This window comes from Caretta caretta, chromosome 11 (assembly GCF_965140235.1).
Source record: "Caretta caretta isolate rCarCar2 chromosome 11, rCarCar1.hap1, whole genome shotgun sequence".
Classification (NCBI taxonomy): domain Eukaryota; kingdom Metazoa; phylum Chordata; order Testudines; family Cheloniidae; genus Caretta; species Caretta caretta.
The window spans coordinates 81266846-81287042 of record NC_134216.1 but is presented as its reverse complement, the minus strand read 5'-3'; the positions used below and the strand labels follow the sequence as shown (position 1 = coordinate 81287042).

The following is a 20197-nucleotide window of genomic DNA, read 5'->3' as shown; positions in this document are numbered from 1 at the left end:
CTTTTCCTTTCCTGGGGGAGAAGTGTGTGCAGTGCTCTGACGGGTTGGGCCCCCATTCCCAGGGTGCCACTGGATGTGTTGGGGTCCCACTGAGTGTGCCTGTCCCCCTAGCCTGCCCCCCCCACACTCTGTGCTGCTGGGTCAGGCTCTCAAAGCCCTCTTTCCAGCCACACAGGTAGGGACACGCCCAGCTATAGAAACACTCAGAGTCTGTGATAAGCTCTCTGTAGGAGAGCTCAGCTCAGGGAATTGCCCAGCACTCTGGTACGGTTGCCAACTCTCCTGTGGGGAATTAACTTAAATGTAGGAGTTCATCAGAGGACATTCAGAGAGTCTTGAAAAATCATAATCAAATCCCATCACAATGTGGGAATCTTATCCCAGCCTCCTGCTCTGCATGACTCTGTTCCAGGAATGGGATTTTATTCTCTGCTTTATATCCATTGCATATCCCCATTACACGGCCACTCCAGCCTGGCCTGACGCTCTGAGGTTCTTGGGAACTGGCAAAGACGTTATTCACTTGGCCCTTCCCTATTCAGGGCACTTCAAGGATTGCTTGCCTGTGTGGATTCTCTGATGTTTAGTAAGGTGAGAGCTACACCGGTATGTTTTCCCACAGGTCAGGCACTTATAGGGCCTCTCTCCCGTGTGTACTCTCTGATGTACAATAAGTGCTGACGGTACCCTGAAACTTGTCCCACACTCAAGGCATTTATAGGGTTTCTCTCCCGTGTGTACTCTCTGATGTACAAGAAGGTCTGAGCTCTCCCCAAAGCTTTTCCCACAATCACAGCATTTGAAGGGCTTCTCTCTTGTGTGTACCCTCCGATGCCTGCTAAAGATTGAACTGTCACTGAAGGATTTTTGGCACTCGGGACATTTATAAGGTTTCTCTCCAGTGTGTTTTCTCTGATGTGTAGTAAGAGCTGAACTGTATCGGAAGCTTTTCCCACAGGTCAGACATGTATAGGGTTTTTCTCCTGTGTGGATCTTCTGGTGTTCATTGAAATGTGATTTATCACTGAAGCTTTTCCCACAGGTCAGGCATGTATAGGGCTTTTCTCCCGTGTGGATTCTCTGGTGTCTAACAACTTGTGAGAGCTGAACAAAGCTGATCCCACATGTGGGGCACATATAGGGCTTCTCTCCTGTGTGGAGTCTCTGATGGTTAATGAGAGTAGTACTCTGAGAAAAGCTTTTCCCACACTCAGCACATCTATAGCGTTTTTCTCCCATGTGGATTGTCTGCGGAGTAATACGGGCTGAACTCCCAGGGAAGCTGTTCCCACAGTCACCAAACATACTGGGTCTGTCTCCAGGGGGATTCTCTGCTGGGCAGTTTCTTTGATTTTTCCAACCCCTCTGCTCCGGTGAGCTGATTCACGCTGTCTCTGCCCTGGCTCTTTTCCCGGGTGCCCGTATGGCCTGGGCTGAGTCTCCTAGGATCTCCCCAAACTGTCCTGTGTGGTTCCCCCTGCTCCAAGACTCCCAGCTGAGGATTCTCCTCCTTGGTCTCACTCACCGTCCCAGAGACAGAGAGATAATCCAGTTCAGAGTCACACCCTGTGCTGCAGAAAAAAGGGGACAAACCAAAAGGGGAGTGGTAAAGGGGAAACACACCAAACAACTGCCCCCAAATCCTTCCCCAGAGACAGAAAGGAGGGAACCAATTATGCCACCTAATTCCAATCTGGATAGTTAGGAGAGTTTGTTTCCACATGGGCACACAGGATTGATAAAAACTCAAGAGTGGCATTTGCCATGAGAATGTAAAACACGATTTCGGAGCCACTTTTGCCCATTCCTTACCTCTGCAGGCACATCTCACTATCTCTCTTTCCCCCTCTCCGTGGAGACTGGGGACCCACAGCTCCTCCCTTCACTCCAGCCAGGAGATCATGTCAGGTCTGGAAATGGGAATTCCTACTTGGGGCTCAAGCAAACAAATGAGCAACATGAAGTTAGGGCCCAACATTCAGTTATCTCAATAAGTGGCCTGAGTTTCAAAAACGTTGAGCCTGCAACACTGGGGTTCAGTTCTGAGTGTCCAGAGCTATTGATACCAGGCCACTTATTCCGCTGCCTGAATATGGATTTGGAAATGTACTTTTAGGGTCCTGTAATTAAAATTCCTGGCCTTGGTCATTTGATTATAGCACAGACTCTGCCCTGCCACTGGGGGTAAATCTGTGAGACATTTTTAGATCTGGTCAGTAACAGAGATTTAATAAACTCAGTAATGCCGCTCAGATGGCTAAAGACAAGCATGTGTGGAAGTGTTGGCAAAATCAGATCCTAAGTTAATAAACAAAACTTACCAAATGGAAAAAGAAATCAGTGTGTGTGAAGAATGGAGAGCTATTGAGCCCTCAGAAAACACACACATCACAGGTCATTTTTAACCGGAGCTGAGAGACAAGCATGTCTGACCTAGGAATTCTCTCTGCATCAAACATAAAGTTACCAGCCTAAATCCTTCTGCTACCCAATTAGTCCAAAAGTTGATAACACTTTTTAAAAATAATGGTAAAAGGGTCATTTTCCCCTTGCTCAAAATGAGGCTAAGTGGTGCTTTTTAATCTGTTTCCATTACAAATTCACTCTGGACAGAGACTTTCTATCCTAAAGATGAACATAGGGACTGCTGCCAGACTGGCTCAGACCAAAGGTGCATCTAGTGACTTTCAGCAGTTTGTAAGTAACTGAAAAGGTCCCTTTAGAATGAAATTGTGCAGCCAAAGAGCATAATCAAAGATGCCTCTTTGGGGGACCCCCCTGACCCTGTCCCCAGGGCAGCGCGTCCCCCGAGCAGCGCGGGGACCAGGCGGAGGCACGAACTAGCTTTTTCTCTCCCTGCCCCTCCCCTTCTCCCCAGGACAGTCACTGCCCCGGGGCGGGGGGCTGCAGGGAATGGGGCTGGGAGCCGGGAACCTCCCTCCCCCCATTGCTCCTGCTGCCCCTGGCTCCCTCCTGCCCCCTCGGGCTGGGAGACTCGGGCCCTGGCCCGGCTCGGGGCGGTCGCTCTCCCGGGGCCGGCTCGGCTCCTGCAGGCGCAGGGGGGCAGAGCCCAGGAGGGTCCGGGGGTGGGGGGCAGCAGCTATGGGACTTGCACCCCCCGGGAGCAGAGCTAGGGCGGGGAGGGGCCTTCGGGGCAGAGTCACTTCCCTGCCCGGCCCCCGCGCTTTCCCCAGGGGCCCCCTCACCTGCAGGCTCGGTCCACGCTCGGCTCACAATGGAGGCGGCGGCGGCGGCAGCGTGTGACCCGGGAAGTCCATCCCCAGCTCTGCGGAGAGACGAGAGGGGAAGCCCGGAAGCTGGAAGCCCGGCCCCGCTCCCTGGGATCGGTTAGTCTGGCTGCGGAGGGGGTGGCGGAGGCTCAGTAACAGCTGCTGAAGCCGCTGCCCCCCTGCGCTGCCCTCACTCGCCAGCCCCTCCCGCTTCCTGCAGCAGCCACAGGGCGGGGCGGATGGGGCGGAGAGATGGGCGGGGGCCCAAGCCCTGGTCGGAGGCGGATAAAACAGGGCGGCGGGGGCAGAGGGGAGGATCTAGGGAACAGCAAAAAGAAGGAGGACTCGTGGCACCTTAGAGACTAACCAATTTATTTGAGCAGAAGCTTTCGTGAGCTACAGCTCGCTTCATCGGATGCTTTTTGCGGATACAGACTAACACGGCTGCTACTCTGAAACCTGTCAATATGCAATCCAGGGAACAGGGTGCGCGCCTCTTGGAGTAGCCAGAATAAAAGCTGTGTGATGGGGGTACTTCACTCTGAGCAGAGATGAAAGCGGCAAGAGCTGGTGCACCCTACTGGGGCAGCCCGGTTTCCCCAGGGGGCAATTTAAATTGCCTCCAGAGACCTGCTGCTGGATCCCTGGGCTAGTGGCTGCGGGGCTCCGGGGGGCTAGTTAAAGGGCCGGGGCAGTAGAAGCAGGGGAGCTGCAGGCCCTTTAAATAGCCCCCTCTGGGGGCTATTTAAAGGGCCGGGGCTCCAGCTGCTATCTGAAGGACTAGGGCGGCAGGGGCAGCTGGAGCCCAGCCGCTTCCCCAGGGCTCTGGTGGCTAATTAAAGGACCTGCGGTAGAAACAGGGGAGCCCCTGGCTGCTGCTGCTGCCACGAGGGGAGGGGAGGGGAGGGGGGGGAGAGGGAGGAGGAAGGGTGGGGCACTTACCTTACAGGGTGGGCTGGGGCTGGCTCTGACCCCCTCAGTCCCGCCCCTTCTGGGGGCCAGAGCTGGCCCCAGCATATAGGTAAGTCCCTCGACTTACTTTCACCCCTCATTCTGAGTGACACATGCTGGAGACTGCTGGAGTCAGATCCCCTTGGGGGATTTCTAAATATCACAGAGGACAATTTCCTGGCTCAAAAATTGCTGCATCCCACACAAATGCTATATGAGACCTCTTCCTGACGGAGAAAGAATTGATCAGAGAACTAAACATCAGTGGTAGTTTGACTAAAAGTCATTGTGACTTGAACACATTGTTATATGCAAACACAGAACAGAGTCCAGGTGAGTAATATACATGTATATTTTGTGCTTTAAAGGGCAGTTTCATAAAGCGGAAAATGAATTGAGCTGAATGAGCTCAGAAGAAGAATTTAAATGGAACAAATGTGAATGAGAATTGAGTGATGTTCAAGAACACTTTAGTCAATGCCTAGAAGCTGACAATTGACGAAGGCAGCAAACTGGCAAAAAAACCCACAAACCTGACTTGGAGGGGAACTGAAGGCAGTTCTATAAAATCAACCTATCCACATCAGCTCCAGGCTCCAATCCAGGGCCCTGCAGTGCACAGCCAAGGCCTTCATCTGCTCCAAGCAACATTGACAAGAGGCAGTGGGTTCAAACTGCAGATCTAGAGTCAATCCCAGGAGAAACTTCCTCACTCACAAGCAGTAGGACAGTGGAACAGAGGAGGTCACGGAGGCTTCTTCGTGGAGGTTTTCAAAAGGGGGGCTGGGTAGCCATCTGTCTCAGACGCAACAAACCCTGCATTTTGGCTGGGGGTTAGACTAGAGGAGTAGTTCTCAAACTGCGACCCCCTTCTGACAATAAAATTACTGCATGACCCCAGGCAGGGGAACGGATGTCCGAGCCCCGCTGCCAGGTAATGACACTTTCCTATGGGGAGCAGTTTAATACACTACACCTGAAGGGGGTTGAAGATGGGCAGGGGATGTGAGAGCCAGAGGGCATTGAGGGGGGAACAGGGATGTGGGAGGGGACTGGAGGGGGGTGAACAGGGATGTGGAAGAGGGGAGGAACAGGGTTGCAGCGGGTGGGAGGGGGCCACGGGGATGTGGGGCTGCTGGAGGGAGACTGGGGAAACACACAGGTACCAGGGGGAGAATTCTGGGGCTCAGGGGAGCAGAGCTGGGCTACAGGGAAACTTCTTGGGATGTACTTATACATCCCAAGAAGGCCAATGGCATTTTGGGATGTATAAGTAGGGGCATAGCGAGCAGATCGAGGGACGTGATCGTTCCCCTCTATTTGACATTGGTGAGGCCTCATCTGGAGTACTGTGTCCAGTTTTGGGCCCCACACTACAAGAAGGATGTGGATAAATTGGAGAGAGTCCAGCGAAGGGCAACAAAAATGATTAGGGGTCTGGAACACATGACTTATGAGGAGAGGCTGAGGGAGCTGGGATTGTTTAGCCTGCAGAAGAGAAGAATGAGGGGGGATTTGATAGCTGCTTTCAACTACCTGAAAGGGGGTTCCAAAGAGGATGGCTCTAGACTGTTCTCAATGGTAGCAGATGACAGAACGAGGAGTAATGGTCTCAAGTTGCAGTGGGGGAGGTTTAGATTGGATATTAGGAAAAACTTTTTCAGTAGGAGGGTGGTGAAACACTGGAATGCGTTACCTAGGGAGGTGGTAGAATCTCCTTCCTTAGAGGTTTTTAAGGTCAGGCTTGACAAAGCCCTGGCTGGGATGATTTAACTGGGAATTGGTCCTGCTTCAAGCAGGGGGTTGGACTAGATGACCTTCTGGGGTCCCTTCCAACCCTGATATTCTATGATTCTATGAAATGGACTAATGCTAATTCAGAAATCTCCCAAATTTCCCTTCTCACCCTGACAGGCTGCAGAATAACGACCCCGTTTTGCTCCAAACTCTCCCATCTTCCTAGGGGCTGGGGCAGGGAAATGGCTGTGGTGGATCCAGCTCAGGTAGGGGATTGAGGGGGAGAGGCAGGAAACACTCAGGGTGAGATGGGGGGGACAGGGTGTGATAAACCTGCTGGGACATGCTCAGCCTAGGGCCTGATTTATGAACAGACCCATTGGGAGTGTGAACATTCCCCCATTTCTGAAACAGGAAATAACCCCCTGGACAAGGCTGGGAAAACAGAGCAAAGTGCTGGCGCCTGAACCCCCTAAGCAGAGACTGCAGTGAAATAAAAAAGGGAGATGCTGGGATTCCTGTCCTTATTCCCTGCCCAGAGCCCTGCTTCCCACCTCCGCCTGTTCCTATTAGTTGGATGGTAAATGGGAAGACCCCGCACTCCTCCTGCTGGGAGGGACAAGGAGCTCTCCCCTTCTCTCTGTTCCCTGCAGCCTCCTGGCCACTCTGAGCAGGGTGGGGTGGGATTCTGCTCCTCTGGCCTCCCAGACCTGTCCTAGTGTTGTGTTTCTTCCCCCATGAATAGTGGGATTGTGGCAGGGGCAGCAGGCACTGAGTGGGGGGCACCTGTTGTTTCAGATGCCGGTGACCTTTGAGGAGGTGGCTGTGTATTTCACCATGGGGCGGGGGGCTCTGCTGGACCCCTCTCAGAGAGCCCTCTACAGGGATGTCATGCAGGAGAAATATGAGACTGTCCCCTCAGCTATGTGAAGCCATGGGGCCTGCATTTCTGCAGCTGGTCAGGTTCTTTCCTGGTCAGTTAGATGCCAAGGAAATGGTTCACACAGTCCACCCTGCCAGCGTGAGAGAGGCATTCACCTCCAAATGCCCTCCAATGCAATAGGAGAGTCATGAACGTAATGGACATGCTAATTCATCCCCATCCCTCCAGTTATCACGGGGGCAGGAGCAGTGTATTATCCTCTCTACATTAATTCTCACTCAAACGCAGGATCTCTGTGCACATCCCTTCATGGGACTAGCTCCATGTGTGGGGAGGGCTCTGGGGCTTCAGACATAAGCAGGGGTTGAACACCAGAGCTGTGTGTGCCTCAGCAAATCCCCCAGAGCCCACAGACCCTGAAAATTCCTAGTGAGGGTATGAGGACTCCCCCTCCTCCAGACATCAGCCTCTCCCAAGGGGGCTCAGTGACCATGTTCCCATCTGTTCACATCCCACAACCCCCCAGGAAATCATAGGGTCAGTTTTAACTCAACTTGTGACAAATACTGCCTGAATCCTCAGTGCATTCTGCTCATGCTTGATTTCACTCTCTGAGCAGGAGTCCCCAGTCCCAACCTGCCCTGATTGACCAGCTGGAAGCAGGGGAAGAGCCGTGGGTCCCAGATCTCCAGGCCTCTGAGGAAAGCAACATCCCAAGAGGCACCTGCACAGGTGAGGAATCAGTGTCAGTGACACTGATTCCATCTGGCAAATGAAGGAAAAATCTGAAAATCCCCAAAATGTGGTGTGAGCCCGCCTCAGTTCTGTGTCATTTCACCCAGCTCAGGCTGTGGTCAGCAGGTATCGTATCATCATGGCAGATATCACTCGTGGCTTCCCACCCAGCCTGTTCACTGTCTGGAGTTTTCTCCCTGACTTCACTTCCCTGGGAGTGTTTGGATGGGGTGTGGAGACAGAATCCAATTTCTCAGTCTTCCCCACAGTTACTGTGTTGTGTTTTCCCTCTTTGCTACTCCCCTTTGTGCCCTTTCTATCAGCCCAGGAACTGACTCCTGCCTGGATTCTCTCTCTCTCCTGCAGCAGGTGACATGAGAATGAGGACAGGAATCCACAGCAGAAAGGTCCTGACCAAGTGGAACTGCAGGGGATGGTGAAGAGCTGGACAGTATTTTTTCCCAGTGCTTGGAACAGAGAAAAGCCTGGCGTAATCAGCACAGGTCAGAGAGAAACTGGGAAACAGCCCATGGAAGAAAGTGTATGAATCCACTGAATGTGGGACAGGAGGACACTGAATGTGTCCCCAGGAAACCACAGCCCAGCAGACAATTCACAAAGAAAAGAAACCCTATAAATGCTTGGACAGTGGGAAAAGCTTTGTTCAGCAGTCTGGCTTTATAAAGCATGGGAGAATCCACACAGGAGAGAGGCCATATAAGTGCTTTTATTGTGGGAAAAGTTTCAGTGCACCATCAGCCCGTTACATTAGAAAACACATATGGGGTAGAAACCCTTTAAATGCTTGGACTGTGGGAACAGTTTCAGTCAGTGCTCAAGCGTTATTAAGCATGGGAAAACCCACACAGGGAAGAGCCCCTCAGATGTTCCTAGCATGGGAAATGCTGCAGTTGGAGCTAACACCACATTGGCCATCAGAGAGTCCTCCACATAGGAGAGAAATTCTCTCAGTGCCCTGACTAGGGCTGGCTATAGTAAAAAACCCCTCCATTTCCTGGGGAGAGGCAGGGAGAGCAAAAGCCAGGTCTTGGCTCTGCCTGGTGCCCACGCTGTTGGGGGAATGTGCTGCTGGGGGGACAGTGTCAGGGGAATTTGCTGAAAGAGACTAACACAGCTAACCCTTGCATAATGACAGGTTTCAGAGTAACAGCCGTGTTAGTCTGTATTTGCAAAAAGAAAAGGAGGACTTGTGGCACCTTAGAGACTAACCAATTTATTTGAGCATGAGCTTTCGTGAGCTACGGCTCACTTCATCGGATGCACACCGTGGAAACTGCAGAAGACATTATATACACACAGAGACCATGAAACAATACCTCCTCCCACCCCACTGTCCTGCTGGTAATAGCTTATCTAAAGTGATCATCAAGTTGGGCCATTTCCAGCACAAATCCAGGTTTTCTCACCCTCCCCCCGCCACACACACAAACTCACTCTCCTGCTGGTGATAGCCCATCCAAAGTGACCACTCTCTTCACAATGTGTCTCTGGTGCTGCGCTCGCAGGCTCAGCCCGTGCCAGGGCCCATGCGGCACCAGGAGGCTCTCAAGCTGCTTTGTGAAGAGGATCAAACCCCCATCAGTGTGGTGTGTGACAGATCCCGGGCGCACCGAGCTCGCACTGTGGTTGCCATAGAGGAAGCTGCCCAGGAGTACAAGGTAGGGAATTGCTGTCCAATCTAATGGGTAATAACTTTGGATTTTAATTACAGGTTAATGTTGGCAGAAATTGCCTGACACAGGTGTAATTTGTCACTCAGCTGTGTGTAGCCTTCGTTGTTATATCAGAAGCTGTACAAATTAATGATACTCCAGCCTGGTCAGAAAGGCAACAGAAGCAGATTTTAAATTTGGCTGATGTGGGAAAGTTTTCTCTGAGCAGCTGAATCCTTTTCGAAGCCAGCTCCCACCAGTGAAATATGGGAACTCTCTCAGACCAGAAGCTGTGAAATGAGGAGTGAGGTTTGATTCACAAGAGCTGCAGGCCAATCTATGTGAGAGTGCTGCCCTCAGGCTGGAGAAGGGGTGGGGTGGGTGTTACAAACTGTGGCTGTTATTATTGATTCATCACAGATTTTATTATTGTGATTTGCTTCCCAGCAGCCTCTACGATCTACCCCAGATGAGATCTAACCTCGACTGTGGGGGGCCCAGCACAAAACCCAGTGAGGGACAATCCCTGGCCAGAGCCATTTACAGTCTGACAGGACAAAACAGACAAAGGGTGGAAGGGGAAACAGAGGCACAGTGAGGGGAAGTATCAGAGGGGTAGCCGTGTTAGTCTGGATCTGTAAAAGCAGCAAAGAGTCCTGTGGCACCTTATAGACTAACAGACGTATTGGAGCATAAGCTTTCGTGGATGAATACCCACTTTGTCGGATACATGAGGGGAAGTGACTTGTCCAAGGTCCCTCAGCATGTCAGTGGCAGAGCTGGGTATAAAACCCTGGTTTTCCGAGGTTCAGGCTAGTGTCCTAACCACTAGGCTATCTAGTAGGACCTACAGTCATCTCAAATCTTGTGTTCTGGGTGGAAAACCAACCCCTACAAACACACGGTCAACCCTCAAAATCAAACCACCAAATCATTTCTGTTTGTCAGGAAAAGATCCAGGCCCGTTTGAAGTCTCTGAGGGAAGAGAGAGAAAAGCTCCTGCGATTGAAAGTAAATGGAGAGAAAAGAAGCCAGGAGTATCTAGTAGGTGCCCATTGTTTTTCACCTGCTGGGACATGGAGAGGGGAGGTTTGTTGGTAGATTTCTGTGTGGTGTGGGGAATGTGGGCTTGTGTATGTTTCTCTATGATCATGGGATACTCTGTGTGTGTGTGTGTACACACATGTGCATCACATATGTTCTCTCCTTGGAGGAGGACAACAGCATCTTCTGCAGCATCTAAAATGCATTTTAATTAACAAGTTAATTACTGTCCCCTGTGGCTTTCACAAAACTTCTTCCAAACTGCACTGACTATATCCCAGCAGTGCTGTGTGCCGGCGTCTGCCGTCATTTCTTGTATTTTTCTAATCATTTAATCATTTCTTTATTTTTTCTCCCTGATAATTCTATCAGTGTAGAGCTGAGTTCTGTTACCTGTTGCTCTGGATCTGGCATCTCAGGGTACGCCCACACAGCCAGCAGCAGTGAGCCTCCAGGTCCTGCTCAGCAGAGCTGGACTCATGAGACTCGCAGTAAAGCACTAAAAATAACTCTGTAGACAGCACTTTTAAACTGCAGCTCGGGTGGGAGCTCAGGCTCTGAAGTCCACCCCCTTCCCTCCCTAGGCTTCAGAGCCCAAGCTCCAGCCCCAGGCCCAATGTCTACACAGCTGTTGTTAGTGCGGTAGCGCGAGCCCCAAGAGCCTGAGTCTGTTGCCCTGGTCTCTGAGGCTCACTGCTGTGGGCTGTGTAGACGGACCCTCAGAGGCCACTGGGAACACAGTGTCGGAGCCATGTCTGACATGGAGACATCCCTTTAAGGGATATTGGGGCCAAATGGGAAGCTGTAGGAAAATCCTCTCCCTTGGAATCCCAAGGGATACTCAAGTGTCAGGATGTGAAGAATCGCAGATTTCAAACCCCAAACCACAGGTCCCAGACTGTCACTGCATCCTATCGGCTCTCCGGAGCCAGCAGGGGAGGGGCTAGTGGAACTCTGGCCCACCAGAGGATCCACCTGCGAAGCTCCTGATTGGAGCAGGCATTCGAATACATGACTTACGCCAGCAGGCATCACAGGAACTTGCCCACGCTACTGAGTGCACTCTAGATCGGCTGCTAGCCTGGACCCGGACAGTGGCTTGGCCCTGGCATAGTTCCTGGCTCAGTTTGACCTGCAGTACCTCCGGCCCTGGACTTTCCTGCTTTCCAGTTACTTACTGTAAATAAAGCATTACAAACCATTCTTCCTGTTCATTCCACTTTCATGTCCCAGCTGCAGTTGTTGGGATTTGCTTCCTGACCTGGTTGTATCTCCCCAGCACCCACAAGGAATATTGGGAGAGTTTGGGTTTTACTGTGGTATGTTATTGTCCAGCCCGTGCTCGGTCTCTTGCCCAGGAATTGCTTAGCTGTGCTCTGCGGAGAGGTGCAATCCAGGGAGGGACTTAAGCACGGCAATGCTGAGCATCACAGGGTCTAGTTTTTAGGCAGTTAGAAAATCACAGGAACAACACTGTGATCCACAAAGCAGAGTTAGGGGCCTAAACTCCCTGTACAATGCATGGGCATTGAAGGTACCTCGCAATGTGATTCACAAAAGCCAATTCAGTAGGCAGGGAGCCATCTAAGCCAGTCAAGGGAGAAGCTGACAAAGGGAGAAGGGTGTCCTAAGCCTTTCCCACCTCTCACACATAGATGGCTAAATCTGGGCTGCAAAGGGGCATGAATCTCTACTTAGCAATCCAGTACTAACACTCAGGTGACCCAAACTGGTATCCAGCCATGCATTTGTCAGTGAGGCCTAGGGGTCTGGGCCTCAGCACACCACATTTCCGCCCTGCCCCCCGTGCTTCCCCTGCCACCGAACAGCTGTTTGCAGTGCTCTGGGAGGAAGAGGGAGGAGCTGGGCCGCAGCGCACTCGGGGGAGGAGGCAGAGAAGAGGCGGGGGTGGGGCCTTGGGGAAAGGGGTGGAATTGGGCTGGGGCGGAGCAAAGGCAAGGCCTCTGCACTCCCCCTACACATACCCCCTCCAGCCCCCTGCCGTGAGCCGCTCAGGGAGGGAGCACCCCCACGACCCCAGTCCACACCCCCAGCCCCCTGCCCTGACTCCTGCACCTCCCACCCTGAGCACCAAACGGGAGTTCCTGCACCACCCCCACACATTCCCACCTGCACCCCTTGCACCAAATGGGAGCTGCCCCAGATAAGCGCTCCACACCCCAACCTCCTGTCCCAACCCTGAGCCCCCTCCTGCATCCTAACTCCTGGCCAGACCCTGCACCCCAAACCCCAGCCTGCTCCTGCACCCTAACTCCCTCCCAAACTCTGCACCCCCAGCCCTGACTCCTGAACCCCCTCACACATCCCCAGCCCCCTGCCCTCCCTGACTCCTGCAAGCCCCCACACCCCCAGCCATGACTCCTGTACCCCCTCACACACACCCAGCCCTGACTCCCGCACCCCCTCACACCCCCCAGCCCCCTGTCCTTCCTGAATCCTGCACCCGCCCACATCCCCACTTGCACCCCTCACATCAAATGGAAGCTGTCCCAGGTAAGCACTCCACACCCCAGCCTCCTGCCCCAACCCCCAGCCTGCTCCTGCACCCTAACTCCCTCCCAGACCCTGCACCCCAATGTTTTTTTACATTTCTTTTAAACACTCTTATCCAAAGCGCTTTACAATAGTTAGCTAACGGTACAAACAATATTTGGAAAGATCATTACGTGGTCCACCGAGACCCCCAGCGATTTTCAAGTGGTCTATGGAAAAATAAGTTTGACGACAAGAACAATCAAGGTCCCTCACTTTATTTTCAGTTACTGGCTATTACTGATAGGAGGAGGAGGAAGGAAAGAAAGAAAGAATGAAAAATGGGGGCTGGGGGGGAGATAAGAGAGCGAATGTCCAGCTCTGAGACTGTCAGCTGCCCCGGGAGCAGAGCTGGGGCAGGGAGGGGCTGCTGGTGCAGTCACTTTCCTGCACGGCCCCAGCCCTTTCCCCCGGGGCTCTCCCCTCACCTGCTGGTTCCGGCTCCGGGCATTCAAAAACGATGTTGGAAAGTCGAAACAGGGTGTCAGTTTCATAAACGGCGTAAGTGCCGTTTGTCATAACTCGAACGTCGTAAATTCAAGGCCTGCCTGTATAACAGAATAGGAAAGGACACGAGATGTTTTCCATTCTAGAGGAGAGACTCTGTCAGCAGAAGTGTCTCATGAAAAGAGCATCCCAGCTTTTGAAACTGGAGCCAGATCCTACAAAGACTTTAGTGTGACTATAACTTTACACACTTTGTGCCACTAAAGGGATGTTAAGAGTTTGCAGGGTCAGGGCTCTTAACTGTAAACCCCTTGGGTCTATTCACTCAGCATCTCTACAGAGCTCAGCACAATGAGGCCCTCATCCTCCTTACACTGAAATACAAATAATAAAATCATTTTATAAGTGTGGAAATTCGAGCTGGGAGAGGGTCGGCTCAATGGGCCAGATTCACTCTGAACTGGCAAAGGGACAGAGGGGGCAGTTTGTGACTCCCCTATTCAGTAGCTGCAGAGGCCTGTGCAGACCTTGGCACAGGCTGGGGAAGTCCTGAGATCCAGCCAGACTAGCACCCATTTCTCTGACCCCTAGGGGCTTTGCAAGTTCTGTAACTGGGAGAGAAAATCAGGGACCCAAAATTAGGCCATTTTGCTAAATTTGGGCCTTGATGTCGTGGCCTCTGGTAAGTCATGAATTAATGTGAGACATCCCGACACCTGGGCCCCTGTTACACCTGCTCAATATCCCTACTTTCCACCTTTCATTCAATAGAGATGTCACATAACGATGAACCAACTGGACAGAGCCCACCTCTTCCCACAGTCTCAGAGGCTCATCCCAATTTCCCCTTGTAGAGCCCTTCTCAGTACCCTTGAACTTCCTCAGATTCTCCATTAGAGGAACAGTTTGCTGGGAGAAATCTCCATTGGCTGCTGGAACTTCCCCTTCTCACACCTGAAGAGAAAATTTCACATTCTTATTTTTCATTTAGTGACACAGCATAATCTGTTGTTTGTGAAAGTTGCTGCTCTAATGGGCCTGGAGTTAGAATCCCTCTGCTTCTTCCAGCCTCAGAGCAGGTGGAAAGTCCCATTGATATTCTACAACTATGGCCTGGAGAGACCAGCTCCAGGGATAAAAGGGGAAATGAGTCTCCATGGCCAATTCACTCCTTGGCCTCTATTCTCTGAGGGATATAAAGTTCTCATGTGGAATGCTGTAGAAATCTATCCACTAGGAACTATGCTGATACATCAACTCCCCCCTCCCCAGCTCATTCCACACAGGTCTCCAAACAACCCTCAGGTGGGAAAGACTCTTGATCACTGTTGCCCCAGGCTGAATGGTAACCAGTGCCCCAGCAGTGACAGGCCCATATTCCATCCCCACAATCCTGAAGCAGTCAGTCCCCCAGGGATGTGACATCTCTAGAATATCATTTAGGTTAATCTTTCCCGTTCAATAGGTAATTCCAGAGTCTTCTGTACCAGGGCGAGAACCTTAGGATAAAGTTGATCAGAGAGATTTATATCCAAAATGTGACCCTGCCCCACACATTTCGCTGAAGAGCCCTGGGGAGATGTGGTGCTAACATCATCTCCAAGCCAGCATTGTGATGTGTGAGGGGGAGTGAGAGAGAGACACGTACCTGCTCAAGGTGCTTCTGAGATCCTAGAGGAGAGAGAGAAAATAATCTCAGTCCTATCTGGCACACACACGAGATCCTAGGGAAGGGATTTTGCAAATATGGGGAAAAGAGCCCCTGACCTGGCTCCAGGCCCATGGATTCCCTGAGCTAATGGGGCTTTCCCTGCTCTAATATCAATGTGTCTGTAACTCTTCAAAGAACAATAGTCATTCACATCTCAGGAATGCACACACCAAGTTACACTGAGTTCTCTGACTGCTGGACTCCAGGTATTTATGATTCAGGAGCCCTCCCTTTGCTGTGTGAGGATCTGGGATGTTTCTAACTCAGTCTCACCTGCAGGAATTCACTCGCTGGCTCCTGACCGTTCCCCTCCATCTCACTGATCAGGTTGCTGAGACAGGAAATCTCCTCAGAGAGTTTACTGGCATTGTCATTCTGTATCTTCGGAATCTCCTTTTCCAGCTTCTCCAGCCGGGCCAGCAGGAGTCGCTCTTGTTCCTCCAGGAACTGCAGCAGTTGCTGAAATTCAGACAAAATCTTCTGCCTCTCGGCCTGTGTCTGGATCTATAAGACATAAGGAAAGGGCTGGTCAGGAACATGGATGGCGCCAGAGAGCCTTTAATAGAGTCTTACAAGAGAGAATTCCTTTACAATCTCTAAGACATCTGTGTAGGGACCAGGGCACAAGCAGTCAGGTCTAGTGGTCAAAACTGGAATTGGAAGCCAGGAACTAAAACCTGGAGTCAGAGTCAGGATCTCACCAAGGGTTGGGGTCAGGGTCAAGATCAGGAGTCATGCCAAAGGCTGAGCCAGAATCAGTGTCAGGAGTCACGCGAGGGTAAGGAGTCAGACAGCCATGCGACGGGTCAGGCCGGAGTCAGACAGCAGTACTGCAGGTCAAACTGAGCCAGGGCCAAGCCACTGTCCGGGTCCAGGCTAGCAGCCGATCTAGAGTGCACTCAGTAGCGTGGGCAAGTTCCTGTGATGCCTGCTGGCGTAAGTCATGTATTCGAATGCCTGCTCCAATCAGGAGCTTCGCAGGTGGATCCTCTGGTGGGCCAGAGTTCCACTAGCCCCTCCCCTGCTGGCTCCGGAGAGCCGATAGGATGCAGTGACAGTCTGGGACCTGTGGTTTGGGGTTTGAAATCTGCGATTCTTCACATCCTGACACTTGAGTATCCCTTGGGATTCCAAGGGAGAGGATTTTCCTACAGCTTCCCATTTGGCCCCAATATCCCTTAAAGGGATGTCTCCATGTCAGACATGGCTCCGACACTGTGTTCCCAGTGGCCTCTGAGGGTCCGTCTACACAGCCCACAGCAGTGAGCCTCAGAGACCAGGGCAACAGACTCAGGCTCTTGGGGCTCGCGCTACCGCACTAACAACAGCTGTGTAGACATTGGGCCTGGGGCTGGAGCTTGGGCTCTGAAGCCTAGGGAGGGAAGGGGGTGGACTTCAGAGCCTGAGCTCCCACCCGAGCTGCAGTTTAAAAGTGCTGTCTACAGAGTTATTTTTAGTGCTTTACTGCGAGTCTCATGAGTCCAGCTCTGCTGAGCAGGACCTGGAGGCTCACTGCTGCTGGCTGTGTGGGCGTACCCTGAGATGCCAGATCCAGAGCAACAGGTAACAGAACTCAGCTCTACACTGATAGAATTATCAGGGAGAAAAAATAAAGAAATGATTAAATGATTAGAAAAATACAAGAAATGACGGCAGACGCCGGCACACAGCACTGCTGGGATATAGTCAGTGCAGTTTGGAAGAAGTTTTGTGAAAGCCACAGGGGACAGTAATTAACTTGTTAATTAAAATGCATTTTAGATGCTGCAGAAGATGCTGTTGTCCTCCTCCAAGGAGAGAACATATGTGATGCACATGTGTGTACACACACACACACAGAGTATCCCATGATCATAGAGAAACATACACAAGCCCACATTCCCCACACCACACAGAAATCTACCAACAAACCTCCCCTCTCCATGTCCCAGCAGGTGAAAAACAATGGGCACCTACTAGATACTCCTGGCTTCTTTTCTCTCCATTTACTTTCAATCGCAGGAGCTTTTCTCTCTCTTCCCTCAGAGACTTCAAACGGGCCTGGATCTTTTCCTGACAAACAGAAATGATTTGGTGGTTTGATTTTGAGGGTTGACCGTGTGTTTGTAGGGGTTGGTTTTCCACCCAGAACACAAGATTTGAGATGACTGTAGGTCCTACTAGATAGCCTAGTGGTTAGGACACTAGCCTGAACCTCGGAAAACCAGGGTTTTATACCCAGCTCTGCCACTGACATGCTGAGGGACCTTGGACAAGTCACTTCCCCTCATGTATCCGACAAAGTGGGTATTCATCCACGAAAGCTTATGCTCCAATACGTCTGTTAGTCTATAAGGTGCCACAGGACTCTTTGCTGCTTTTACAGATCCAGACTAACACGGCTACCCCTCTGATACTTCCCCTCACTGTGCCTCTGTTTCCCCTTCCACCCTTTGTCTGTTTTGTCCTGTCAGACTGTAAATGGCTCTGGCCAGGGATTGTCCCTCACTGGGTTTTGTGCTGGGCCCCCCACAGTCGAGGTTAGATCTCATCTGGGGTAGATCGTAGAGGCTGCTGGGAAGCAAATCACAATAATAAAATCTGTGATGAATCAATAATAACAGCCACAGTTTGTAACACCCACCCCACCCCTTCTCCAGCCTGAGGGCAGCACTCTCACATAGATTGGCCTGCAGCTCTTGTGAATCAAACCTCACTCCTCATTTCACAGCTTCTGGTCTGAGAGAGTTCCCATATTTCACTGGTGGGAGCTGGCTTCGAAAAGGATTCAGCTGCTCAGAGAAAACTTTCCCACATCAGCCGAATTTAAAATCTGCTTCTGTTGCCTTTCTGACCAGGCTGGAGTATCATTAATTTGTACAGCTTCTGATATAACAACGAAGGCTACACACAGCTGAGTGACAAATTACACCTGTGTCAGGCAATTTCTGCCAACATTAACCTGTAATTAAAATCCAAAGTTATTACCCATTAGATTGGACAGCAATTCCCTACCTTGTACTCCTGGGCAGCTTCCTCTATGGCAACCACAGTGCGAGCTCGGTGCGCCCGGGATCTGTCACACACCACACTGATGGGGGTTTGATCCTCTTCACAAAGCAGCTTGAGAGCCTCCTGGTGCCGCATGGGCCCTGGCACGGGCTGAGCCTGCGAGCGCAGCACCAGAGGCAGCGGCAGAGAGGGGGGCTCAGCCAGGCAGAAAGGCAGCAGCCCCTCCACGCCCCCCTCACCTACGGTCCTGCTGGAGCCCCTGGGCCTGGCCAGCCTGGAGCAGCTAGTGAGTCTCTCAAGGCCTGGGACACAACGGGTCAGATTTTGTGCCAGAGTCACCATGTCAGTTGGGGGATGAAGTTTTACCGATATGGATGAACCAGTGCAGCCCCTCGGGTGGACACAGTGACACCAGGATAAAGATGCCTTACACCAGTACAGCCTATTCCCCTTCCCATCACAGGGCAGTACCACTGTAACAATGCTGGGATAATTCAAGTGGAGTACAGACAAACCCTAGAGCGTGGACGTCCCTGGGGCAGAGCTCAGTCAGCGCTGAGAGTCTCGGAGCCTCCCCCCGGCCCCCAAATGTCTAAACACGCCAGGCTCCAAGCACAGGCGCAGCCACCAGCTTGTCCTCCAGTCAAACACGGCCGAGCAGCAGGGCAGAGTGGAGCAGGGAGACCTCCTGATCCCCCTCCTCCAGCTCAGAGAGCTCAGCCGGCCTTGGTGTGGGGGCTGCTGCTGTACCAGGCTGCCAGTCGCAATATGGCCCCCTCACCATTTATCCCCATCCATAACACAAGTCAATTCTCCTCCCTATAAAGGAAACCCAGCCGGCAGCTCTCACTCACGGGTGAATCTCGCCAGCATTTCCCTCATGTCAAAGCAGATTTTATACCCGTTCTTCAGGGCAGGAGAAACGGCTTCTGGTGGCTGGAGTGTCACATGCTCCGTCCTGTGAAGAAAACGTCCCATCATCACTTATCTGCTCTGCACCCACATCGCTCATGGGAACAGAAGGAGAAATGGAAATGGGCACAGACCTGATCAATGCACTTTTCACACCCTGAAAGGAGACAGAGAGACAGGGAGCTGGATTAACATCACATGCAAAACCACTGAGTGACTTTCCATTCTCTACCACACTGAATCCACAACATTTAGCATGTCAGGGGCAGCTTCCCTCTAACACAGAGTGCGTGTGTTGGCGTTGACAGGACGAGGGCTTCTGTTCGTGTGTACAGGACAGTGGGTGGGTGGGTGCAGCGTGAACTGTCTCTGGGTGGGGTGTGTGCAGTACGCGGGGGTGGGTGCAGAGGTCGGGGTGCAGCGACAGTGGCTGTGCAGTGAGTGGGGATTGGGTGTATGGAGAGCCCTGGGGTGAGTCTGTGTCACTACCCCCGGGCCAGGAACTGTCCCTCCCCCCAGGGCTGCTGCACTGGGATCCCCACCAGACACGATTCCTGCTCTAGGAACCATGGCACCATCCCGGGGCAAACAGCCAGAGCAGGTTATAACCTCAGCCTGAAGCTTTACGGCTCTGCATCCCCAGGAACGCTGCAGGGAGAAGGGCTCCAGGAAGGATAAACCCAGACACTCACCTGCCAATTCATGGATTTCTTCTGCTCTTTAGACATCAGCTCTAGGGCCTCTTCCAGCTCCTTCCTCAGGGGGCCCAGGGCTTCCTGGAGTTTCACCTGCAGGGGCATTATGTGTGTGATAAACAGCCATTAGTCTTCATGTCTGATTGGTGGGGACAGCAGGAGGCAGGGCCAGATGAAGCAGAGGCCCTATAGGACCATGTCTAGCCCTGGCGATTGAAAACATGTGATTACATCAGGATCTTGGCTTCCATGGGAAAGAAAAGCATGTTTCAACTATTAGGGTTGCAAAGAAAATACTGAAAACATGTCCCTGTGTGGCAGATGCTGTGACACCTGCCTGAGTCTGAAGAGAGTCTAAGCCGATTGCCCTGACAGGTAATTGTCATGTGTCCATATAGGGTGTTAACCTGCTTTGCCAACTGCACCCTAGCAGAAGGCTGTGTGTGTGGCAGGAAGAGGAGAGCTGAGTGGCTCTGTCCCCCAACCCAAGCAGAGACACTCCAGTTCCTGGGTCAGTACAGTGGGGAAGGGGGCTCCCTGATCCTGTCTCTCTCTCTCTCCGAGGAGAGGGACCCCCCTCCTCCTGCCCTCAGTGTTCCCAAAGAGAGGGAGCCCCCAGCTGTTCCCCCTGTCTG

The 20197-nt window shown here is 52.0% G+C and overlaps 2 protein-coding genes, 1 long non-coding RNA gene and 1 other non-coding gene across 4 annotated transcripts in view; 1 reads left to right on the top strand and 3 right to left on the bottom strand.

Moving 5' to 3' along the window:
• LOC142068271 (uncharacterized) overlaps nt 1-3183 on the bottom strand; it is a 3355-nt gene extending 172 nt beyond the window's left edge. Inside the window, exons 1-2 of the mRNA XM_048868949.2 lie at nt 1813-3183; nt 1-1571 (exon numbers count right to left, since the gene is read on the bottom strand). The exon at nt 1-1571 is cut by the window's left edge and continues 172 nt beyond it. Of these exons, the coding sequence (XP_048724906.2) occupies nt 535-1305 (771 nt within the window). The 5' untranslated portion in view covers nt 1306-1571; nt 1813-3183 and the 3' untranslated portion in view covers nt 1-534. The remainder of the gene's footprint in view (nt 1572-1812) is intronic.
• Nucleotides 3184-4180: 997 nt separating this feature from the next.
• Nucleotides 4181-10402, top strand: LOC125644678 (uncharacterized). The gene is made up of 5 exons (XR_012664485.1): nt 4181-5115; nt 6096-6184; nt 7421-7533; nt 7903-9215; nt 10158-10402. It is a non-coding gene; the product is annotated as an uncharacterized LOC125644678 (long non-coding RNA).
• A 2620-nt stretch (nt 10403-13022) lies between these two features.
• LOC125644681 (zinc finger protein RFP) lies at nt 13023-18135 on the bottom strand. Its single transcript, XM_075118227.1, has 6 exons — nt 17959-18135; nt 16921-17016; nt 15238-15468; nt 14902-14924; nt 14123-14207; nt 13023-13354 (listed from the first exon to the last, which is right to left on the bottom strand). Exons 1-5 carry the CDS (start codon nt 18088-18090, stop codon nt 14147-14149), a joined length of 543 nt encoding a protein of 180 aa, XP_074974328.1. The 5' UTR covers nt 18091-18135; the 3' UTR covers nt 13023-13354; nt 14123-14146.
• A 2-nt stretch (nt 18136-18137) lies between these two features.
• LOC125644665 (uncharacterized) lies at nt 18138-19639 on the bottom strand. Its single transcript, XR_012664490.1, has 3 exons — nt 19560-19639; nt 19002-19024; nt 18138-18913 (listed from the first exon to the last, which is right to left on the bottom strand). It is a non-coding gene; the product is annotated as an uncharacterized LOC125644665 (transcript).
• Between the last annotated feature and the right edge of the window lie 558 nt (nt 19640-20197).